Raw genomic sequence first — 21,438 nt, forward strand, 5'->3', positions numbered from 1 at the left:
CATCTTTTGTAGAATATACTGAGGGTTCAAAAGAAGCTTGGTATGTTCAACCCAGGCATTCTCCCTCAACCTCATTTTACATTGCTTCAGTATGCAAACACCCAGGTAAGTCCACTCCAGCCACACTGAGGTCTAGTCTTGATTTCCGGACCTCTTGTGAAATGGCAAAATTCTTTTTTTCCCATTTATGATCATGTCAAGAGTCTTCCAAAGAGAAATGTCCTATGCAGCAAATGAACTCCCATGTGCCCTTGAAGACTATTCCAGCTTTCCCTGATTTCTTGAGTTCTACTGGTTGCTCACCTCCTCTAAATCCTTATCACTTTTTGTCTGTGCCCTTCAAACAATATTTGTATCACCCCATTTCATCTCTTACACTGTTGTCTTATAAGTTAACACATATTATTATTTAATTTTCAATATGCCATGCTCATGTTTTAATCTCAACTGGAAACTTCTTGAGAGAAGGAACAGTGCTGCTTCCCAAAAGAATCTCAGAGTGCTGAAGAATCTTGGAGGGTTTGTTTCCTTATAGTGAGAAGGTACTGTGCACAGTTAACAGAAAGGCAAGAAGACAAGGCCGTCAGGACTAAAACAAGTGCTCATGGAAAGAGTTGAATCTAATAGCTAGCTTCATGGAAAAAGAAAGTTTAGTAAGAAAGAGGGAAAAAACACTGGTTGCCAGTGGAGTATATGGGATCTTGCATTTAAAGGTGGAAAACGGTTCATCAAAATGAGCCAATCCTCAGGTGAGATAAAGGTTAACATTAATGAAGAGTTTTCTATATGACAGGGAAAATTTTAATTGCTTTATATGTGATAACTCATTGAGTTTTCTCATGGTGATCCCAAGTAGTAGTTGTATTCCCACAGGAAGTAATCTGCATGCTTGTACTTATTTTCTCTGTCAGTCACCCACTATCTTGATACTCTGCCCATCAATGAATCATTTACCACATAGTTTCAAACTGTTATTTCCACGTGTCTATTTTCATTTCTGCCATTTTTAAAGGTTTCCACCCTGGACACATTGATAGGCCAGCTTCACTAATGTCAGGGTGTGGTGAGGAGCACTGTTATATCTGAATGGGGTTGGAAAGAGCTTAAGAATTAAGCATCATATTCTTTATTTGAAAAGTAAATGGAGAAATTTTTTTTTTCCTGTTCCTTGTATTCTTCATGAAACTGCAGAAAATAAAGCACTTCAGACCTGGCTGTGATTCGTGAGAAGAAAATAACACTGCTAAGTAAAAATAACAGGATAAATATTGTCTACATGCTCAGCAAGCCATTCATTTTATAATCCCAATAAAATTCTCTAAATTCCTCACACCCTTCCTATTTGTCATATATTGTTGATCTTTCCAAGTCTTTTTTTCCTGGCTTATGGGAACATGCTAATGTTTCTCCACAAGATTGTAAGAAAAATTTCCTTTTTGGTAACATATACTATATTGGTAGCAAATTCCCATCATCACTTTTTTTACTTCCAACATGCATGTCATACTTCTGGCAAATCCATGCAGACAATTCATTCTGCAAACTTAGATATAAGCAGAACCCAACTTTAACCATGAAGGCTTTTTAAAGAAACCATTTGATAGATATTCAGAAATTGTTTTCTACAACTGGAGATTAGAATATGCCACTTCCTCTCACATCATATCCCAATGTTGCCCTTTTTCTGACAAACTAAAATTGAAATTCTTTACCTCTGTGTTTAAGCTCCAGCATTTTGGCTCCAACCCAATATTCCTCTTTCAAACCCTGTGATACTCAGATAATCATGACTTATTCCTCTACTAGACTATTTGAAGTTTTCAGGGTGACTGACACCTTTTATATCATTCTTACTTTTCTCTCTAGGCCTAATTCCATAGTCTTATCTCTCTGTTCTCTAAATCACAAAATGTCATGTCCCTCCCTGGGGAGGTTTTACCCCAGACCCAGAGATAGTTTATTACCTTCTCTGTATTCAACAGTACTTTGTCCAAAATTCATTTTATTGAGTGCAGATGTTTCTGTTCTTAAGTCAAAGGCAAGACCTCACATCTCTAACCTACTTCTTCATTATTCTTCATTATTCACTATATTATACATACAGTAAGCTCTCATATAATGGCTTTTGAAATGCAATACTGCAAGTTAGGTAGGTTATTTTGTTCTTCCCATAAGCAGATGAATTTTAAATAATGCAAAACTATGCTTATAATGATAAAAAAGAATATGCTGAGAAGCAGTCACAAAAATTGGATAAAGAAGAGTAGGATAAGACAGGACTTCTTTTAGGGTCAGAAACAGAGACATAAGATGTGGTTCAAAATTGTATTGAGTTATTTGTCTGTAGTCTTACATAAAAAATGGTGTTATTTAGCATTGAATAAGAAAAGAATAAATAGTTTCCAAAACTATATCTGAATTTATATTAGTATTAAGTCTGTCCTTTCTATCAAGAAGTGAAGATTTCTAGAGAGCTCTGACCCATGTGTCTCTTATTTTCAGAGAAAACTCTGTGTTGTCACTACATGATATCAATGCATCTACAATATATACTGTAGAATGTCATGTTCAGATTCATAATAAATGATCTGGTGAATTTGGAGGGTGGAAAAAAATCAAACCAGCCAGGATTTTTATTTATATGTCAAACTCCATATGAAATAATTTGAGGATTCTTCAGGGTTTAAGAATTTTCTTCAGTCTTTGGATTCATGCTCAAGTCAGAGTGACTGCTGCTTGGGAAATATCTCCTGTTTCTTATTAAAAGATACTCACATTTCAGGAACTCTTGTGGCAGTCCTGAGTTTTCCTGAGATAGGGGATTAGAACTCAAAAGCCAAATTAGTACCCAGGCTAGGGATTGCCTATGGTCTTTCCATTTGCTTGTACATACTAAATAGATTGTTGGCTAACTGTCTCCTAGTAGTCACCTTATTACTTTTACTTTCAAACACTATGAATTTGGTTACTTTTGCAGATTACCATTCTATCCACAGCAGGTCATTATTATTTCTGCTATTTCTGTCATATTCTATATTCTTGACTTATAATTGAAACCACATGTGACTGGTGTAAAAAAAAAAGTTGCAGCTCAATGGAAGTTTTAGTATTTAAGAGAATTAATATTTTCATCAATACTTACATAGAGGTTGAATGATTTTAAATTATTTTTAAATAATTGGAAAGTAAAGTAACTGAATTTGGCATTCTACTATAGGAAGAAACAAAATCTTTGCAGAAGTATTATCCATTGTAGTCTGCTACATATTACTTACATTTCATAAACATTTAGTGAGATATGTAACATAGAATTAAGAACACTGACTTTAGAGTTCAGAGTGCTTTCTTAGCTCTGAAAATTACTAGCAGCACTGTGGCCTTAGATAAAACCTTACATTCTCCTGTCTTCAATTTTCTCATGTGTAAAATGTAAGTGATAATTCTTGAACTACCTTCCTTGCAAAACATTTATAAGGATCAGATGAGATGGTGTACACATGAGAAAGATTTGACAAATGCAAAATGCCATTTCATTCAATATTCTATAAACTTCATAGAATGCTCCTTCGTCATTTATCATTTCCAATTTGATTTAACTGAGCTAAAGAACAACTAAGGATTATCTCTTTGGCAACCACTGGGAATTAACCTGGGTAATATCTGAAGCTTTGGTCTTAAGAACTTTCTCGTGAGGTCTCTTCTTGTGCTCTACTACTCTTCGCTGGGGCCAGGCAGACACTATGTCTTTAGTCTGTGGAGTTACAACTTTCTTAACTAGTGTCTCTCCTTCTCCTGAATTCCACTATAGTAACATCAGAGTTAGTAATTGATATGATAGTCAGTCTGGCAACCTCAGAGGCAGACAAGGTAAAAGGAGTCTCAGCTCTAGAAAACAGATGATAGGGGCTCTAAAATACCAAAATCAAGTAAAGATCATGGCAAATAGGTCAACAGTCGTAACATGGAGGTCCCTAGAAAACTGGAATCACAGAATTTAGGGATGAAGAGAAGTGTAGACCTGATCTCAGGCTCAAGAGGACCAGAGTTAGACTCCTGTCCTGAAAGAATGAGACAATGATATGGACCCATTTAGAGAGTCTTGAACATCAGATAGTAGTTGTGTTTCCAAAGAATAAGGCACATGTCTAGAGGATGAGATCAAATTAAAGGATTTTCACAGATGGCCTAACAGGAAGATGGGATATTTGAGCTGTCAAGATGTGGATCAAAGGAATTTGCTTGGGAATCAAGACTATCTCAGAATTTGGGGAGAATTCAGGCTTCCGGTGGTGATTACATGGTACCACCAAGAAGAATTAGAGAAATATTTTAAGTTGTAGATGGGAGCCAGGTCAGTCAACATAATGAATGCTTCTCTTATTTCTACATAAAACATTTCCTGACTACTTCTAAAGCTATAAAATTATGATGAGTTGAATTCAAATTCTAAAAATTTTACTTTATTTTCTTTTCCAGAGTATACTCTAGAAATTTTAGTTTTTTCTATCAGTATATTCCTATGTGTAGTCATTAGTATTCCTATGACTCCAAAGTTTAAGCAACTCATACTCAAATATTTGAAAATAATTTTCAAAGAGAATTGATTTTTAATTTTTTTCTGAATTTTTATATTTCCTATTTTTAACCTCAAAATTATTTTGCGATTGGCTTAAAATTATTTTGCAAAATTACCATATTTCTATACAAAATTATTGCTACATCTTTAAAACTCATTTTTGTAATCTTACACCTAAACTCAATTCCACCACATTCTACAAAACTCTCATTTCACAACTTTCATTTTGTGGTTTTCAATACTGAAACAGCAAGATAGCCTCATGTTAAATGATAAAGCAATAAAACAAAGTCCATGTGGTGATAGTTTTGTGAAGATATCAGTTTTTATTCAGGTAGAACTCTGTTTTGATAAATACTATTTCAATGTTTCTAACCAGGGGGACTATTCCATGCTCTGAAAATGAGTCCTAGCTAAAAGTTCTTTGTTATACTATTCAGACATCCTTAATGATAGATGTTTCTTCAGGTGAAGAATGGAAATACTGAAGAAAGTTTGGCTTTAGAAAGTAAATTCCCCCTTTACAATTCTTTAACAAATAAACTTTCACAGCCAAGTGAGGTGGTACAAACCTCTAATCCCAGCAACTCAGGAGGCTAAAGCAGGAGGATCACAAGTTCAAAGCCAGCCTTGGCAATTTACTGAGGCCCTAAGCAATTTAGCAAGACCCTGTCTCAAAAAACAAAAAAAAGAATTTTTTTTCTTTTTTCAGAAGAGCTGGGGATGTGGCTCAGTGGTTACACAACCCTGGGTTCAATCCCTAGTATAAAAACAAAAACACAAAAAACAAAAACTTTCACACATGAAGTGTGTGTGTATGTATGTATGTATATGTGTATATGTATATACATATGCCTATAAATATACATATACACATATACATGAATTATTTGAAAAAAACATTTAAGCGACATCTTGACCTGCACACATTTAGCTCACACTACAATAACTTTTGGTCAACCTTTGTTTATGAAAAATTAATGCATGTAAGATGAGGACTTTGCATTTTCAGCAGAAAATAAAATATTGTATTACACAGAATAAAAGGTTGATATTTTAAAAATCATTTCAACAAGCATAGATAACATAAAAATAAATTCTGTTAACCTAAAACCCTCTTCAACCATCTATTTAATTGGGTTGAGGAATATACATGTCTTTCTTTTAAAACAAATATAGAATGTAAGTTTCATCCACATCTTTCAGGAAGAGATGAAGGAAGCAAGTATAGGAAGAGTGTCATAGGGATGTAATAAGGAGACATCAAGGACTCCATCTGGAACATTTGGCAATGCATCTATTCAACTATTTCTGACATCCTTGACTGGCATAGCTCTACAGATATTTATGGGGGTACCTAACTCTAGGGTGCTTGATGAGCTCTCTGAGTGCACTCCCAGGGGCATATAATCTTACCTTGATGGTAGCCAGGACCACCTCCATTATAGCACATTGTCTTGGTGTCAGACCCTTGGCATCCTCTCTAATCATGTGCTCCTGGAAAACAGGTTAACAACTGCTTACACAAACATCAGTTCATTTACTTTACCTTCAAAAAATCTGTATGATCCCATAAGCAATTTAAAATATCTTTTTCATATGGGTGCATTCCTAATGATTATCCTGTCATATATTTAATACATATTCATTCTATCAAAGAAAATGCTACCTGAGTCCTTAAAAAGCAGTACTTGTACAGAGGTGTGGCTTTATTTTCACTGCCAAGTTTATGTAGAAAAAAGAGAAGGAAAGGAAGAAGCCTGAGAATTCTGAGAACTGTGTGTCCTTGCTTTGCATTCTGTCATACTGATGAATCTCAAACACAGAAGGGACTTGAGAGGTGTTTTTAGCCTCTCCTAATTAATACTTATGTAGTCTACTTTAAGTACAGAGCCCCTACTTTATTCTCTTTCTCAGAGTCCCTTAATGACTACTCATTACTGGGAAGAGTCCCAAAGAACTAACTGAATTTGACTGTGGAGATGTTCAATCTTTTGTAATCATTTTAATATTTTAGAAATGATTTAAAAACTGATTATTACTTTACAATGGATTTTCCTTGTGGTCTGTCTCAACCCATCATTCAAAGCTTACTTAGGAAAACAATCATAAAAAGTTAGAGAAAATAATAAAGAAAATAGAAATTCATTCAGGAGAAAAATTTTAAAGTTCCTGACCCTCCCCAGGATACAATCTTCCAGGGCTGCTACTAATTCATTAACAACTTTCAACACATTTATTGAATGCTTATGACATGCCATACTCTTCTAGGTGATTGAGTTATATTAGTCAGTAAAAAGAAGACTTTGGTCTTCCTGGAGTTCAGGTTTGTACCCCTGTGTGAATTAAAGTCCCATGTGTGGATACAGCCCCGAGAATGTGTGGTTTGATTAATGGATCTGTGCCTCTGCAGGAATAAAAAGAATCCCTTTTTCTATGAGTCAGCTCCAAGTCAGCACACAGGGGTTGGCAAGTGGAGTACGGGCTTGATTCCAGCCTTCACTTGCTCCTTTAGCTGGGCACTTCTGTGCAATGCTCAAAGTGTGCAATCATACCTAGGGGCTTGTCCTATTCTGTCCCTTTTCTTATTCTATTATTTAGGAGATGCTGTGAGTTCCCAGAGATAATATCTATCCGTTTCACTTCTTCAGCATTTCAGGGTCTACCTTGGCAACTGTCACTTGCTGGACATTGAACATCTTTTTGATAACTGAATTGTAATTCCTTCAGCATATCTCATAGGGTTCAAAATAGTTGTTGAAAACAGGGTAATGCACAACACATCATTTTCTGATACAAAAATTTCAACTCGAACATATGAGTTCATTTAACATTTTTTAAAACAGGAATATTAAATATCCATTGATATTTAAAGGCTAAGGGAAATGTTTGTTAAATTATAGGGGAAAATGTTTTATGACCTGTTAATACAAATATTTTATATTAAGTAGAATTTTCTGATCTTGACTATTTTTATAATACAATCACATTATTTTAAAATGTTTACTAATAAATACTATATTTTGGTGCTATAAGATATAATTCTTTCAAGAAATAACTCTCTGGGATTTATTAGTTCACTCAAATAAGGGAATCTCTGGAAGAGGACAGCAAAGAATTATTGAGCAAGTGAAAGGTTTGCAGTAAATCATGGCTCAGATGTATTTATCAAGTGTTTTAATATATCAACAGCACATTTATGCATATTTACTTTTATTTTTATGTCAAATAAATTGAATCCCTTTAAATAGTAATGTCAGACATACATAATCTGCATACATTATGAAGTTGGAATGTGAAATAATAGAGTATATCTCAACTGTTGAATAAATACTTGTTTAATGATTAATCCTAAATCCATAGTCAAATGCAGAAAAAGATCCCCTTATTATTCTATATTTCTGATCTTATGTTCACATTTATGAGTTCTGAAATTATCTATCAGCACAATTATCTGAAATAGAGCCTTTACAGCAGATCAAATTTGCTTTCAAATAAATATATTGAAAATGTAAAGTGGTTGAAAATTCTTTTAAAATAAAGTGGTAAAGTAAAATAAAGTACTAAAACAAAAGTAATTAGCTTTATAAAATGTGAAGTTCCTTGTACCAGCTGGAGTTTCAGTATTTCACATAAAATTATAGAACATTTATAGGGCTGTAATGGAAGTAATAATTATATGGACTAATAATTGAAAAACAATGATCAAAGACCCATAATAGAATTGTTTCCTTCTCATCACCTATGAATACAAGATTCTCATGTTAGTCCTTCAGATTATTTCAACATCAATAAAATAACCTCTTTAGATAATTTCATTCATAGATTGCCTTGAGGAATTAAAATGAACCTTATCAAAGTGCAAAATATCAGGAGCCACAAAATGTATGAGAGTATCATGTTTTCTATGGGTTCTAATTTTTCCTACCAAGAAGGCATACATTCCCTGGGCAGTCATCCTCTATCCTATGCAGAGTTCCTAAGATTTGGACAGGGCTTACTGATCCCCCAGTGCAGGTCTGGCTATGAGTTGAACCAACTGGCCCATGTTCTTTCCCAGGCTACAGTAATTAGCTTAGGAATGGTGAAAACACTCCCTCAGAGCCAATGATTCACCAAGAAACTTTCCTGGGATTCCTAACACTAATACGGGTAGTTTTTTCCACAAGATTTGACATTCATAGACTGTAAGAGCAGAAAAAGCCATCTTACAACCAGGAAGGAAGGTCGGTTGTGGTGATACATCACACAGGGGAAGAGCAGAGCTGAGAGATAGAAAGTAACCCTGTCTTGCAACATTGCTTGAATCCCTAATCAAACAGTCTTGGAAATCAATGTTAGCACTGAACTATAAAATGTCATGCAACAATGAATTCCCTCTTTGTTTATGTTAGCTTGGCTTCTATCACTTGAAGTTGAAAACATTTTAACTGATATAAAATTCAACTCAGGAAACTGAAGCCTGGGGAGAAGGAATGTTTCATAATATTACATAGATGCTAGACACGTGGTCAGGGTCATTTCTTTTATAATGAGACCTATGCTGCTTCACCTTCATGGTTCTATATGAGAAACTTTGACACTGTATAAATTCATTTTTCAAGCAGGGTTCAGAAATCCTGGAGAGGTAATAAAAAGAATAAAGAAAAAGATACAAGATTAAAAAAAAAACAGTTTAGTAGTAATATCTATATTCTATCTTTTTTCTTAACCATCAATAGCCCTGGATGAGAAAAAATTTATGTCTTCTATATGGATTATTGGTTTTAATTTTTTTTCCTGAGGAAGAGAGATGATATGATGATAAAATAGGATACTGAAATTAGAAGTTATATATTTTACCTAGGTAAATAATAATGCAAATTTATTACTCTCCTCCTGTGTTGTAGATTTGAAACAATTCTAATAATACATAACTATGAGCTACCAGCTGGGGACAAGTGAGCATAGCTCCCTCTCTTAGAGGGAGGTGGCATACTCCTTGCAGTTGCCAAGCAAAGATGATGCTCACATTACCTTATTTATTCTTATAATCCTGTGAATCAAATGTTAAACTTATCTGTGTTTTACAAATGCCACATATAAAAATTGGAAAGGTTAAATTTTTTGGCCCATGTCACACAATAAATTTGAACCAAGGTAGTCTGTGTGTGCAAACCATCCCCATAACTACTTTCTAGTGGGCAAATAATAAAATATGCATTTTAACCAGCTAAGTTCCTATCCTAGAGAGATAGGGATTGAAGTTCCCTGTATAAATTTCAAGTTTTGGGAATTTCAAGTGATAATTAAGGGTAAGGTTATTTCATCAACAAATCCTCACTTAATTCAATGGGGTTGAACATGTCCATGAGTTCATTTTTTGCTTTGATGAGTTTTGTTTTCTTATACTGTTTTTTTTTTTTTTTTTTTTTTTTTGGACTGGAAGGCTTCTCTAAGCTTCAGAGGATTTCTATGTAGTGATCCATTTGCTTTTGTGCATACAACACAGTTTAATATATGAAAGAAAATATGTTCTTTAATAATTTGCTGCAAAAGCAATAATGCTAAGGGCCATAATACAAAGTTAGAAATTCTTAATGCAGATTGTGAGATTAGAGACACACATCTTTCTAATCCCACCATGCTAGATATCCTTACAAGCAGAAGGATGGTTTCTTGTAGAACTGTAGTTGCTCATTACTTTTCACAGGCAACCAGTTTCCTTATTCTTATTACCTTCAGTTTGGATAACTGTCCAAGATCTTTAGCAGCGATGAAAATCATCTGAGGTCCCTGAAAACATGCAGAGAAAATGACAGATGACTCAGTCTTCAGATAGTCAGTATTAGTCACAGTAGAAGAATAGTCATTGAGATAATTTTTTAATTTCCCTTACTATATTTGTGGCTTTTATGTCCAATGCCCATAATTGGTCTATTTTAAGAATGAGGCAAAGATATTTAGTAACCTGCCAGCATAGCAGTGCCTCACTTCTGAAAGTCTTATGTTTGGGTTATTGAATGGGTTGCAGCTGACACAACCAGTTTAAGGTAGCATATGGACTGGACTCTTTTAGCAGAGGCAGTTCTCTTATTCTACTTCCCACAGATAAATCTATACTGGGCTGAAGAAGGTGGAGTTGAAATGCTGTCTAATCTATCAGTGACCTGCCTCTTGATCCCTTCTGTACCTGGAACCCTCAAGGCTCCCAGAAAGAGAATTTGTAAAATACTGGGATAAACAACTCAAAGAAGTACTAGAATGAAGCAATGGAGGCATGTCCATTGGCATATGTAATTACAAAAGTACCAAATTTAGCCAATTTCTTTGGTGGCATGGAATATTCTCATAGTAAGGAAAGTCAGCTATTCTGGACCAATATTCTCTCTCTCTTTCTCTCTCTCTCTCTCTCTCTCTCTCTCTCTCTCTCTCTCTTTTGTCACTGGGGAATTAAAGACTATAAGGTTCAGGAAAAGAGCAACCATGGCTCATTTTGCTCATATTTTATCGTAAGTATGTAGTACAGTGCACAGTACATTCTAGAAGCTCAAAGGATATTTACTAAATGTATGAATGAATGAATGATATAGGTTCCCACTTGTAGATATTAATGCTAGGGAAAATTCACATGGTGGTACATTTTCTTAGGAAAGACTCAATATAGAGAATGAAATGTTATGTGGAGCATTTCTGCTGTAACATGATATATACATTCTTAAAAACCCTCATATGCTTCAAAATTGTGCGCTAAAAATAGTAGGGTTTATGGGCAAAATGTTAGTGGACAAAACAACCAAAGCTCATGCAATTTTGTTACCAAAGAACTATCAAAATAATAGTTGATAATTTAAGAGATTGCTTAGACAGCTGGCAGGGAGCTCAGGCTGATGGCTGCCTCAAGGGATATTAAAAATGTAAAACAAAGAACAACAAAACAACAGTACAATTGCGGGCTGAGGCAATGCCCATGCAAGTGGATCTCTGAACACAGGAGGTGGTGGCCTGCTGTGTGTGCCAGCCACGCAAGATGTAACCATCTGGAGAAAAAGTATGTGCAGGGAAGCTCCCCTGCCTTTTAATTTTTTTCTTTGAATAGGTCTATGCAGTAGACAAAGTGTGAGCTCTTTCCTTTGCTGCTGAAGTTATACTTCTATTACATTTCTAAGCCTCTGACCAAGGGAAATTTACATGTAAAACAATCCAAATTTCAGATTATTCTGATGTCATTCCCTATTGATTAGTAGTTACATGAAAGCTAACTGGTGTTATGGTATTACAGAATGTATTCTATATAGCATTAGAATAACATGTTTTTATTTGTGTACATGTATTTATATACATGATTTGACCACCCACAAATATAGGCTATCAATGATTAAACATTAAACATTCTAAACAAAACTAAAAGTAATTTATATTTTATCACTCACTGGTAGTAAATCAACAAAAGCATATTTATCTTTGCATCATGGTATACTTTATAAGAAAATATTTTCTGCACATATAATCCCACTGGCTTATGTGGACTGAGTGTACATGATCAATGGTGTCAACATGTATTTTAGTTGGTTGATAATTATTCATTATTTGTATCAATTTATCTTCCTCAGTCACAGAAAAAAATCAATTACTCCATAACAAATACTTGTTAGGTTATGTTTTTTTTCCTTGCTTTTATCAGGATATGTGACCTGAAATACCTGGCATTGTTGTAGCCTCTTGACCATTGTCTAACTTTACTGCCAATTGATCTTTCAGGTTCTCTTTTATTTTACTGTGTGTAATACAATCACATTCTTCAAATCCACTAAGAGCAGTCTCCTCTATTAACCTCCAAGATGGGAGGTAACAGATGAAAGTAGAAAGAAAAGGTGAAAAAAAATCCCATGTCATAGGGTTGGAACTATCTTCTAAAGCTGTAAAATTTAGAAACACAGTGGCTACATTCTATCCTGAATCTATTTCTCTGTGGGGCCACAGCAAAAATAAATAAAAATCATATATGTAGATTAGACAACTACAAATGGAACTTGGATACACATTTTCAAAGAAAAGTTTTGAGTGACAAGCACGTGTGGAGTTTGATTGCCCTTATCACTATTGAAAATTTATTTGGATAGAGAGATGTAATTTGATAAATAGTTATAAGAAATTGTATACCAAACACTCTCAAAATGGACTTAAATAGTACTTCATCTGGTTCAGGACCACTCATTTATAGAAAAAGACAATTAGATGTGTAATTAAAACTACATTTTGAATACTTACCGTTTGGTCTGTCAGAGGAGGGAGAACAATTTGTTTTTCTATTTTGTTAAGAACTAGTTTCCATAGTTCTTTCAAAACACGCTTCAGGACTGTTTTCTCACAGATTTTTGCTGAAAGACTTAATCTGAATAAAATAAGACATACTCACTTTTAAGTCTCATCAATGTACCAACTTACTTTATGAATCATATTAACTAAAAAGATTCAAATGCCTGAACAGGCCTTGATAATTTTCAAATGGTAAATTCCACTTACTGAAAAAGATTCATTATACCAAAGTATTTTAATCATACTATACATTAGGTAACTCACTATATTTGGTAAAAAATGAAATCAGAGAATTTATTTCCTTAAGTTGTTTCCTAAATTGACAGACTTCAGACAGGAAAATACCATTCAACATACACAAATACACATTTAAAGGCAAAGAATCCTTTTTATTTGTATATAAAATCTGTTCAGTCAAGAGCAATTTCTGTGATCAGTCACCAGGGTTTGGTGTGGGGCTGAGAAGACGACAGAACCAATATTTTTCAACTACCAGATGGCAGACCCCTGAGGGATATCCTTGGAACTTTATCTCTGCTACTTTGAAAACCATTGTTCAAGGGGAGCATTTCCAGTTTGCTGATGAAAATGTATGGTGTAGACAGGGTAGAAACCAGCAGATATGTCATGGCAGAACAACAAAAGTTATCTTCAGAGATAGATTTAGGATGATTTGAGATATAACAAATAGGCAAATTTTGCTGCAGACATGTCATTTCTGCTTTCTAAAGGTCTGAGTTTAAGAACTGATCTTGTGTATGTGGTCAGCTCATGTATTTGACTGGGTAAATAACCCTGCTTAGGCTGTAACCAGAACAGGAGTAAAATCAGTGACACGTATGCAGCTCTTCATGGGGTTTCTGCTAGTTGGAAATGGAGTTTACAGCTCATTTTATGAAGTGAAGCCATAAAGAAATAAGATGTTTTATTTACAGAGGCTGAACGAAGACAGAGAAAACCTATGCATTTATAACATGATTTCTAAGGGGATTTTCTCTAAATCACTCTAAAGACTCTCTGTTCCCTATTGTTTGTTTTTAAAATAATTGAAAATTCAGGGGAAACCTAGTAACTGCTTCCTTAATGTAGGCAGAGTTAACCGATTTGATCATGCAAACCAGAAAGCATGTATTTTACGATCTGAGCTACCTAAATTGACTGAACACAGAGACAATTAACCATATGGTTCTCAAATGCCATGTGTATAACTGGTGTTGTGGTATAGATGTGAGGTGTCCCCCAAAAGATCATGTGTGAGACAATGCAAGAGAGTTTAGAGGTGAAATGATGAGGTTATGAGAGTCTTAATCTAATCAGTATACTAATCTCCTGATAGAGATTAACTGGGTGTAACTATAGGCAAGTATGTTGTACCTGGAGGAGGTGGGTCACAGGGGCCTGACGTTGGGGCATATGTTTTCTCCCTGTTGAGCAGAGTTCTTACTCTGCTTCCCAGTTGCCATATTCTGAGTTGTTTTTCTCCATTACTCTTCCACCGTGATGTTCTTGCACACCAAGAAATGAAGCCAATTATCTATGGACCGAGACCTCTGAAACTATGAGCCCCCAAATAAACTTTCCTCCTCAAATATTGCTCTTGTCAGGTCTTTTGATCACAGCAATGAAAAAGCTAACTGAAACAACTGACAGAAGAGATTTCCTGTAATATAGTTGGTGATGCTGATGTAAAAACTTACCCAGATGTTATCCCTCCCCCTGGAATGCCTATCCCTCATTTCCATATATCCAGATACTGTTCACCTTCAAATTAACCAACCCAAAGGACATTTCTACTCACTCCCAAGAGACTATCATTTTATCACTTATTATATTTATTTGTGCAACTTTCTTATTGTTCTTCCTAAACTGTTAACTCTTTGAAAACAAAGTCAATAGCTGACTTTTAAATATCTTATCCAGTGGCTTTAAAGTTATACATTCTGAATTAGCTCTAGAAATTTCTGCAACTTTCCATGTCTCATTTATGTTTTTCAAAAAATTTGAAATCACTTGCAAAATTTTAAAGCTCACAGATTCTTTTCTGTCTTTGTACATTACCTCTTTCTACTAAAAAGTACAAAAAATGGCATAAAAATGATATAATAAAATATAATTAAAATTATAAAATTAAGCCTGAGTAAAACAAGGATCTAAATGCATGGAAAATAAGGGTCAATCCACTTTTTCAATTACCCCATTTTATAGGTGGTGAAATGCATTCTAAGTCCTTATACTTTGACATGTTGCCTGTATCCTATACTTTCTCTTCCACAACTTTTTGGTTACAGAAAATACTAAACAAAAACAAATTTTTTAAAATGAAAAATGGTATGTCTGCAAACTATCCATTGGTGTTCTAAAAATTAAAGGCCCTCCATGGAAGATGTAATCAAGATTGCTCAGTTCAAATGCTGTTGTTTATAGTGATTCAATTCTGTAATGTCCAAGAAAAGAGTCAAATAACAAGAAGAAAGTTTCAAGGAATGCAAAGGGAATGATGTGGTTAGAGTGTCAGCCTGCATTAAGAAGCTAAAGATATAGAGAAGCATTTCATCTTTCTGTTTCTCCCTTTCTTCCTTTGCATCTCTGTCCTTTCTTCGTTTTCTCTTCTTCCTTCTTCCACTTACTTACTCACTTGCTTATCTACCTCTCATTATCTACCTACCTATTCACCTATTTTCCAGATATTTCTAGACAAAAGAAAATAAGATTTAATCTTTCTGCCAAATACTGAAATTAAATTGATAGGAACATTAGTCATATATGCAGTAAGATTATAATCAAAGGAAATGGAATTAAAATAGAAGTTCTAAACATTCAGAAGAAGTTATCCCTACTAATTCTTTGCTGGTCTTATTTTTGAGGAAGAGCATTATATCCTTCTTTTTAAAATCTTGCTCCTGTTGTTAATTTGTCACAACAATAATAAATGAGATAATACATGTAAACTACCATATGTGACAAGCACGTGTAGGAATTGAATATTATTACTTATTTTTCTCTTTTTTCAGTTCTGGTTTTGAGTACAGTTTGAATCTTCTTCTATCTGAAATGCCTATAATCAGAAGTGTTTTATGTTTTGGAGTTTTTCAGATTTGGGGATACTTGCATATACTTCATCAGCTGAGGATCCCTTAAGTAAAATTCTGTAATCTGAAGTCCTCCAAAATCTAAAACTTTTTGAGAATTGTATTGGCACTAAAAAAGTTCAGATCTTGCAGTCTTTCAGTTTTCAGATTTTTAAATTAGAGCTGCTCAAACTGTACCGTTGTGTAAGGAGTCATGTCTCAGGTTGCTTTAGAGCAATGATTCTTAATTGTGGACACATTTTAAAATATGGGTGCTTTGACCTTATACCAAACTTACTAAATTAGAACTGTTGAGGATAGGGACAAAGAAGCATCATCTCAAACAGTGACCACTGAAGCAGACATTTTGTCCTAGTTGGTTGGTAAGGCCTCCATTCCCAACCACTCCCATCCCCACTAGGCTGTTATCGCTCTCATACCAGGGACTTTGACCCTTGTTTTCTTGGCTTTTCAGAGTCTAGAACAGGGTTTGATGGAGATGGACACTCAATGCATGGATACTGAGGCTTGAGTCAGGCAGATTGCCTTCCCACTGAATTCTTTTTCTTCTTCAGCAGGTTTCTGACATGAAATCAAACACTGTGGTCTCAATTCTGTCTTTCTCTATGTCCAGGAGCATGCAAAACAATTTGCTATCTGAGGACTATGAAATTTGAACTCTCTATGCCTCAGAACAACAACCCTCTTAGCTAACAATATTTATTTCCTCTCATTTTTTTCCCTTTTATGTACAAAGTTGTTCATTTATTTTCTACCTGGTAATAAAATAAAATGTTGCTCTTTAATGAATGCACTTATTTTATAGACATGCTCTTAAAGCTGTTGTGCATAGAAGAAAACAATTATTTTTTGTAAGACCTTATCGGTCAAGGAATTTAGAGCAATAAGTAAAGGTAAAAGTGGGCAGAACACTTACGTTTTGTCCAAGAAGTCCATAAGTGGTCTTAAAACAATCTCTGCATCCATTGCTGCACTGTTCTTATTAGACGTGCTATTTCCATTTGCTCTCATTTGATTTAGTTCTAAACTCATCTGTTTTATGCATTCTTCAATTATAAGCTGGAAACTAAAGAAGAAGAATATAAATTCTAGAATAAAAGTAAACATTTTTCCTGGGCTGTTTTAATTCTACCACGAGGGGTCTGATCTGTTTCAAATAGCATAGCATGAATTCTCTTGCTTGTTAGTTCTCAAACTTAATATTCAACTGTGAAAAAGAAAAAGAAATTGGTTACAATGTAAGCTTACTTGGTACTGTTACATGTGAAGCAGATAAAAGTAAAGCTTTTCAGATTGAATTAATTTGAATGGGGTTCATTCAGCCTCCATCTCTGAAAGCAACAGCTGGTATGCTTTTCTGAGTATTTTTTGGAAAAACGTTACTCTAGAAAGACTGTTGGCATTGTGATGCACCTTCTTCACTTGCTTTTGGTAACTCCATACCCTCCTGACTTTCTACCACCATCTCTGGCTGCTCTCTCTCAATTGCCTGACCTCTACCCACTGCAGTAGGGTTGCCAAATTTAACCAAATAAAAACATAGGTTGCATAACTAAATTGGAATTTCAAATAGTAAATACTTTTAGTGTAAGTCTGTCCATGTAATATTTGGAACAAACTATACTAAAAATTATTCACTCTTTATGTGAAATTCAAATTCAACTGCATTTTTTCTGTTTACCCTACATCAGGACCCTCCAGGCTTGATCTCTGGATCACTGTTGTCCCTCACAGTCACTCCCTTGACTGTCCCATCCAGATGGCCCAGGCCCATGGCTTCCATACCAGTTACATACTGGTGATTCTCAAGTTCACTTGTGCAGACCCAACTTACACCCCACACTCCAGACTGTTTTATTAAACTGACTGTGCAAACTTTCCACTTGGAAATCTGAGTTCCCTGTAGCCAATCTGTCAACGAACTGTCCTAAATCAAAAGATTTATTCCTCCCAAAACACTACTAAGACCAACACACCCACATCTTTCACCTAAACTGGTGTGCTCATTTTCTAATAGTTTCTTTCTGTTCAACCCTCTTTAGATATCCTTTTAAAAAGAGACCGGATTGTGCTTCTTCCTCATTAAAAATCATCAATAGCTTCCAAACAGAATTGTAACCAAATATAGAAGCATTTCATAGACCACAAAGTCCAATATGAGCTGGTGCTGGCGATCTCAATAATGTCACTTCGTGCCTCCCTTCTCTCAGCTTCACTGCAGTCCAGCTGTAACAGTCTCCCTGCTGTCCTTGGATGCTCCAAGGAGCATGTTTACCTTATGGTCACTGTTATGTACCCTCCACCAGGGAAATCCTCATGGCTATTTTGGTCTTTCAGTTTGGGCACAAGTCAAATGATTCTTACTCAGAGAAGTCTTCCTTGAGTCCTCTAACTAAAATGGCATTCCCATCATTCTCATTCCTTAACTGTTTATTTTTTCTTAATTGTCCATTATTTGACACACTGCCTACTTTCAGTTCATTTGTTTGCTGCCTATTACCTCTACTAGAATATGCATTCCATAGGAGCAGGGACTTTGTTTTGTTCAGTATTATTTACTGACACCATAGCACATACTTAGGAAATTACAGGGACAATAGTTAAAATTTTTCAATATTGTATATTGAAAATTGCTAAGAGGATAGATCTTCAATAAAATTTTCTCACCATAAACACAATTGATGACTCCATAGAGGTGACACATGGGTCAATTAGCTGGAGTGTTGTGATCATTTCATAAGGTTATTCACCTTAAATATCTATAATTTTTGCATGTTGATATCTCAATAAAGCTATCAAAAAAGAAATATTGGTTGAATGTACAGTGAATGATCTCCTTCCACCTGCCTTGACTGCTTACCACTCTCAGGATTTAAGTGAGTCTGTGAAGAGTAATCCTTTGCATTGTCTACTTTCCTTCTGTAGGTCCTCAGTAGCAGTATTGGTGATTCTTAACTAAGTGTGGCAAGTAGTAACAGATTTAAGTAGTGGAGACTCTCAGTCTCATTTTTAAGACTTTTCCAACAATATTTCTATGTTTCTGATAATAAGAATAATTATAAGTATATACAGGCACACACACACATACACACACACACACACACACACACACACATATACAACAACTTAGGAGAATGGTAATAAATGAAAGCTTGGGAAATGGTCAAGTCACTGGAATGATAATAAGGAGGGAATTCCACTTAGTATTTGAAAGTACTAAGAGCAAGTCAGTCCTATTCTTCTTCCACACACAATGATTTTAATGATACGTGAAAAGTCTGTAAATTACCCAAATTTTATATAGAAGTTTAGGAATTTTCATTATATAATGCTCTCATTATGAATTAAACAGAAAATACATGCTTATTCATGTACCCACATATAAATACTTAATAAATGTCTACTATGTGCCAATCACTATTTTAGGTGCTGAAAATACATCAATTAACAAAATAAGCAGAACTACTTGTTCTTATAGCATATATGAGATCTTCCTTTTTTTAGTTTTTCCTTTTACCTAGTGCCATGGATCTTTAAGAGATTTTAAATTACACAACTTAGATGTTTTTCTGATTTCTAGTCCTTTAGTAGCAGGTTAGTAAACAGGTCCATAATTTTGGGCATAAATTCAAGGCTTGATTCTACTTCTACCATTATGCTTGGCTTGTCTCCCATCTTTTTTATTGTTGTTGTGGGAATTGAACCCAGGGGTACTTTATCACTGAGCTACATCCAAGCCCCATTTATTTATTTATTTATTTATTTATTTATTTATTTATTGAGCATTAATTGTCTAAGTGGCTGGGGTTGGCTTCCAATTTGCCCTCTTCATGACTTAGCCTCTCCAGTCTCTGGGATTATAGGCATGTACCATCATGCCCAGCCTGTCTCCATCTTTGGATCCTGACTTCTCCTTGGTTTTCTTTACTGTTGAGAAGAGCATTCTTACCCCTCTAGACTTGCCATTTGTATTAGTTCCTTGATCCTTGGAGCTCAGCTGACCCCCTCCTCTCTGGGTATGACTCATTTCTTATCTATCTTTGTATTTATCTGTTTCAATGGAGTAAGCTCTTTCAAACTCTTTTCCAGAGGAATTCCAAATGCTGGTTGTTTGGCTTTTATCTGGCTGCACCTGTGTTTGGCCTCTTGTCAGGTAGCAGTTGCAAGAGAGCGAGAGAATAGGGATGATGGGAAAAGTGGGGAAGGTTTGAGTCTTTGCAGGTGTGTGTGTATTTAATGGGGCTAATGGAGTAGACACTTGACAAGATAGAAACTAATGGCAAATAATGTTAGAAGTTTCTAATGAGTTGATTTCCCACTGGGTCATCAATGATCCTGCTGGCTTTGATAATAATCACCTTTGAAATAACTACTTTCTTTTACACTGATTCTCAAAATCAAGGCATTGGGATAAGATGATAGATTGAGCAAAGGGCATGTAATTTATGTTTCAAATATGTGAAAAGCAGGTTCTTAAATAGATCCATATTGTAAACTCAATCAGAAGCCAGCTCTGTGTGTGGGATCAAGCATGTGGAAGAAGTGTTCTCAGTATATCATGGACGATGACAGTCTATGTTTGCAAGAATCCAGGGTAAACTCCTACATTTCACCTACAAAGCCTTTGTCTCTATCTATCTTTTTTGTAAATTCACCAAATAAGTATTTCCTCTTTCTTTCTTTTTCCCTTTTTCCTTCCTTCCTTCCTTCCTTTTTTCCTTCCTTCCATTTTTTCTTTTTTTATGGTTGAAAAAGTCTTTAATAGCTTGAATAGAAATAGTGCAACTAAATAAAAACAAACTTTATGAGCACCCAAGGAGCCAAACACTCATAGAAGAATTCCTATGAAATATTCCTGAGTTCTTTGCATATTTAATCCAGTCAGCCTCTGGAACTAAAGGTATCAGTAAGAGAGAGGCAGTAAACAAAAAATTGAAAACTATGTGTGAAAGCAAAAATCTAAGTGGCACAAGTTTTGAAAATTTAAAGAACATCTTTAATAAATCACTGAAGTGAACTCATGTAGTCATGCATCAGGAACCCAGTTACCCATGTTTCAAAAGTGTGGTTTGTCTCTTCTCTGGCTTTATTGCAAAGTCATCCTAGCTGGTACACATAGTAGAATAATTTATTGTGTTTTTTAATGATATACCATTAAACTGGTTTTTGAAATTAATTATGTACTTACTTTTAAAGCTTTATATTGCCAATTTAGACCTAAGGAAGGACGGATTGAGGCTAAAGTTATCCAGTTTGACTTTGCAATGATTGCTGTGAACTTGCCATCCATCCTATGTGTGATGTCTCATAGCAACAAGCATATAATAATCATTCTTTTTATAAGGGAAGCGTGACATGTGTCCTGTTTACTCTAATAATCCAAATAGCCCTAATTGAATGAAGTACTAAGTTCTTTTTCATACTTAAAAACTAATGAAGGAATGGGTCCTGGGTAGTCAGAGGTTTCATTATCTA

The 21,438-nt window shown here is 34.9% G+C and overlaps 1 protein-coding gene across 1 annotated transcript in view; it reads right to left on the reverse strand.

Moving 5' to 3' along the window:
- The window catches only part of Unc13c (unc-13 homolog C), a 613,741-nt gene that overhangs the window by 79,151 nt on the left and 513,152 nt on the right, over positions 1 to 21,438 (reverse strand). Inside the window, 4 exon segments of the mRNA XM_047537684.1 lie at positions 5,993 to 6,073; positions 10,295 to 10,351; positions 12,827 to 12,950; positions 16,880 to 17,029. Of these exon segments, the coding sequence (XP_047393640.1) occupies positions 5,993 to 6,073; positions 10,295 to 10,351; positions 12,827 to 12,950; positions 16,880 to 17,029 (412 nt within the window).

This window comes from Sciurus carolinensis, chromosome 2 (assembly GCF_902686445.1).
Source record: "Sciurus carolinensis chromosome 2, mSciCar1.2, whole genome shotgun sequence".
NCBI lineage: Eukaryota > Metazoa > Chordata > Mammalia > Rodentia > Sciuridae > Sciurus > Sciurus carolinensis.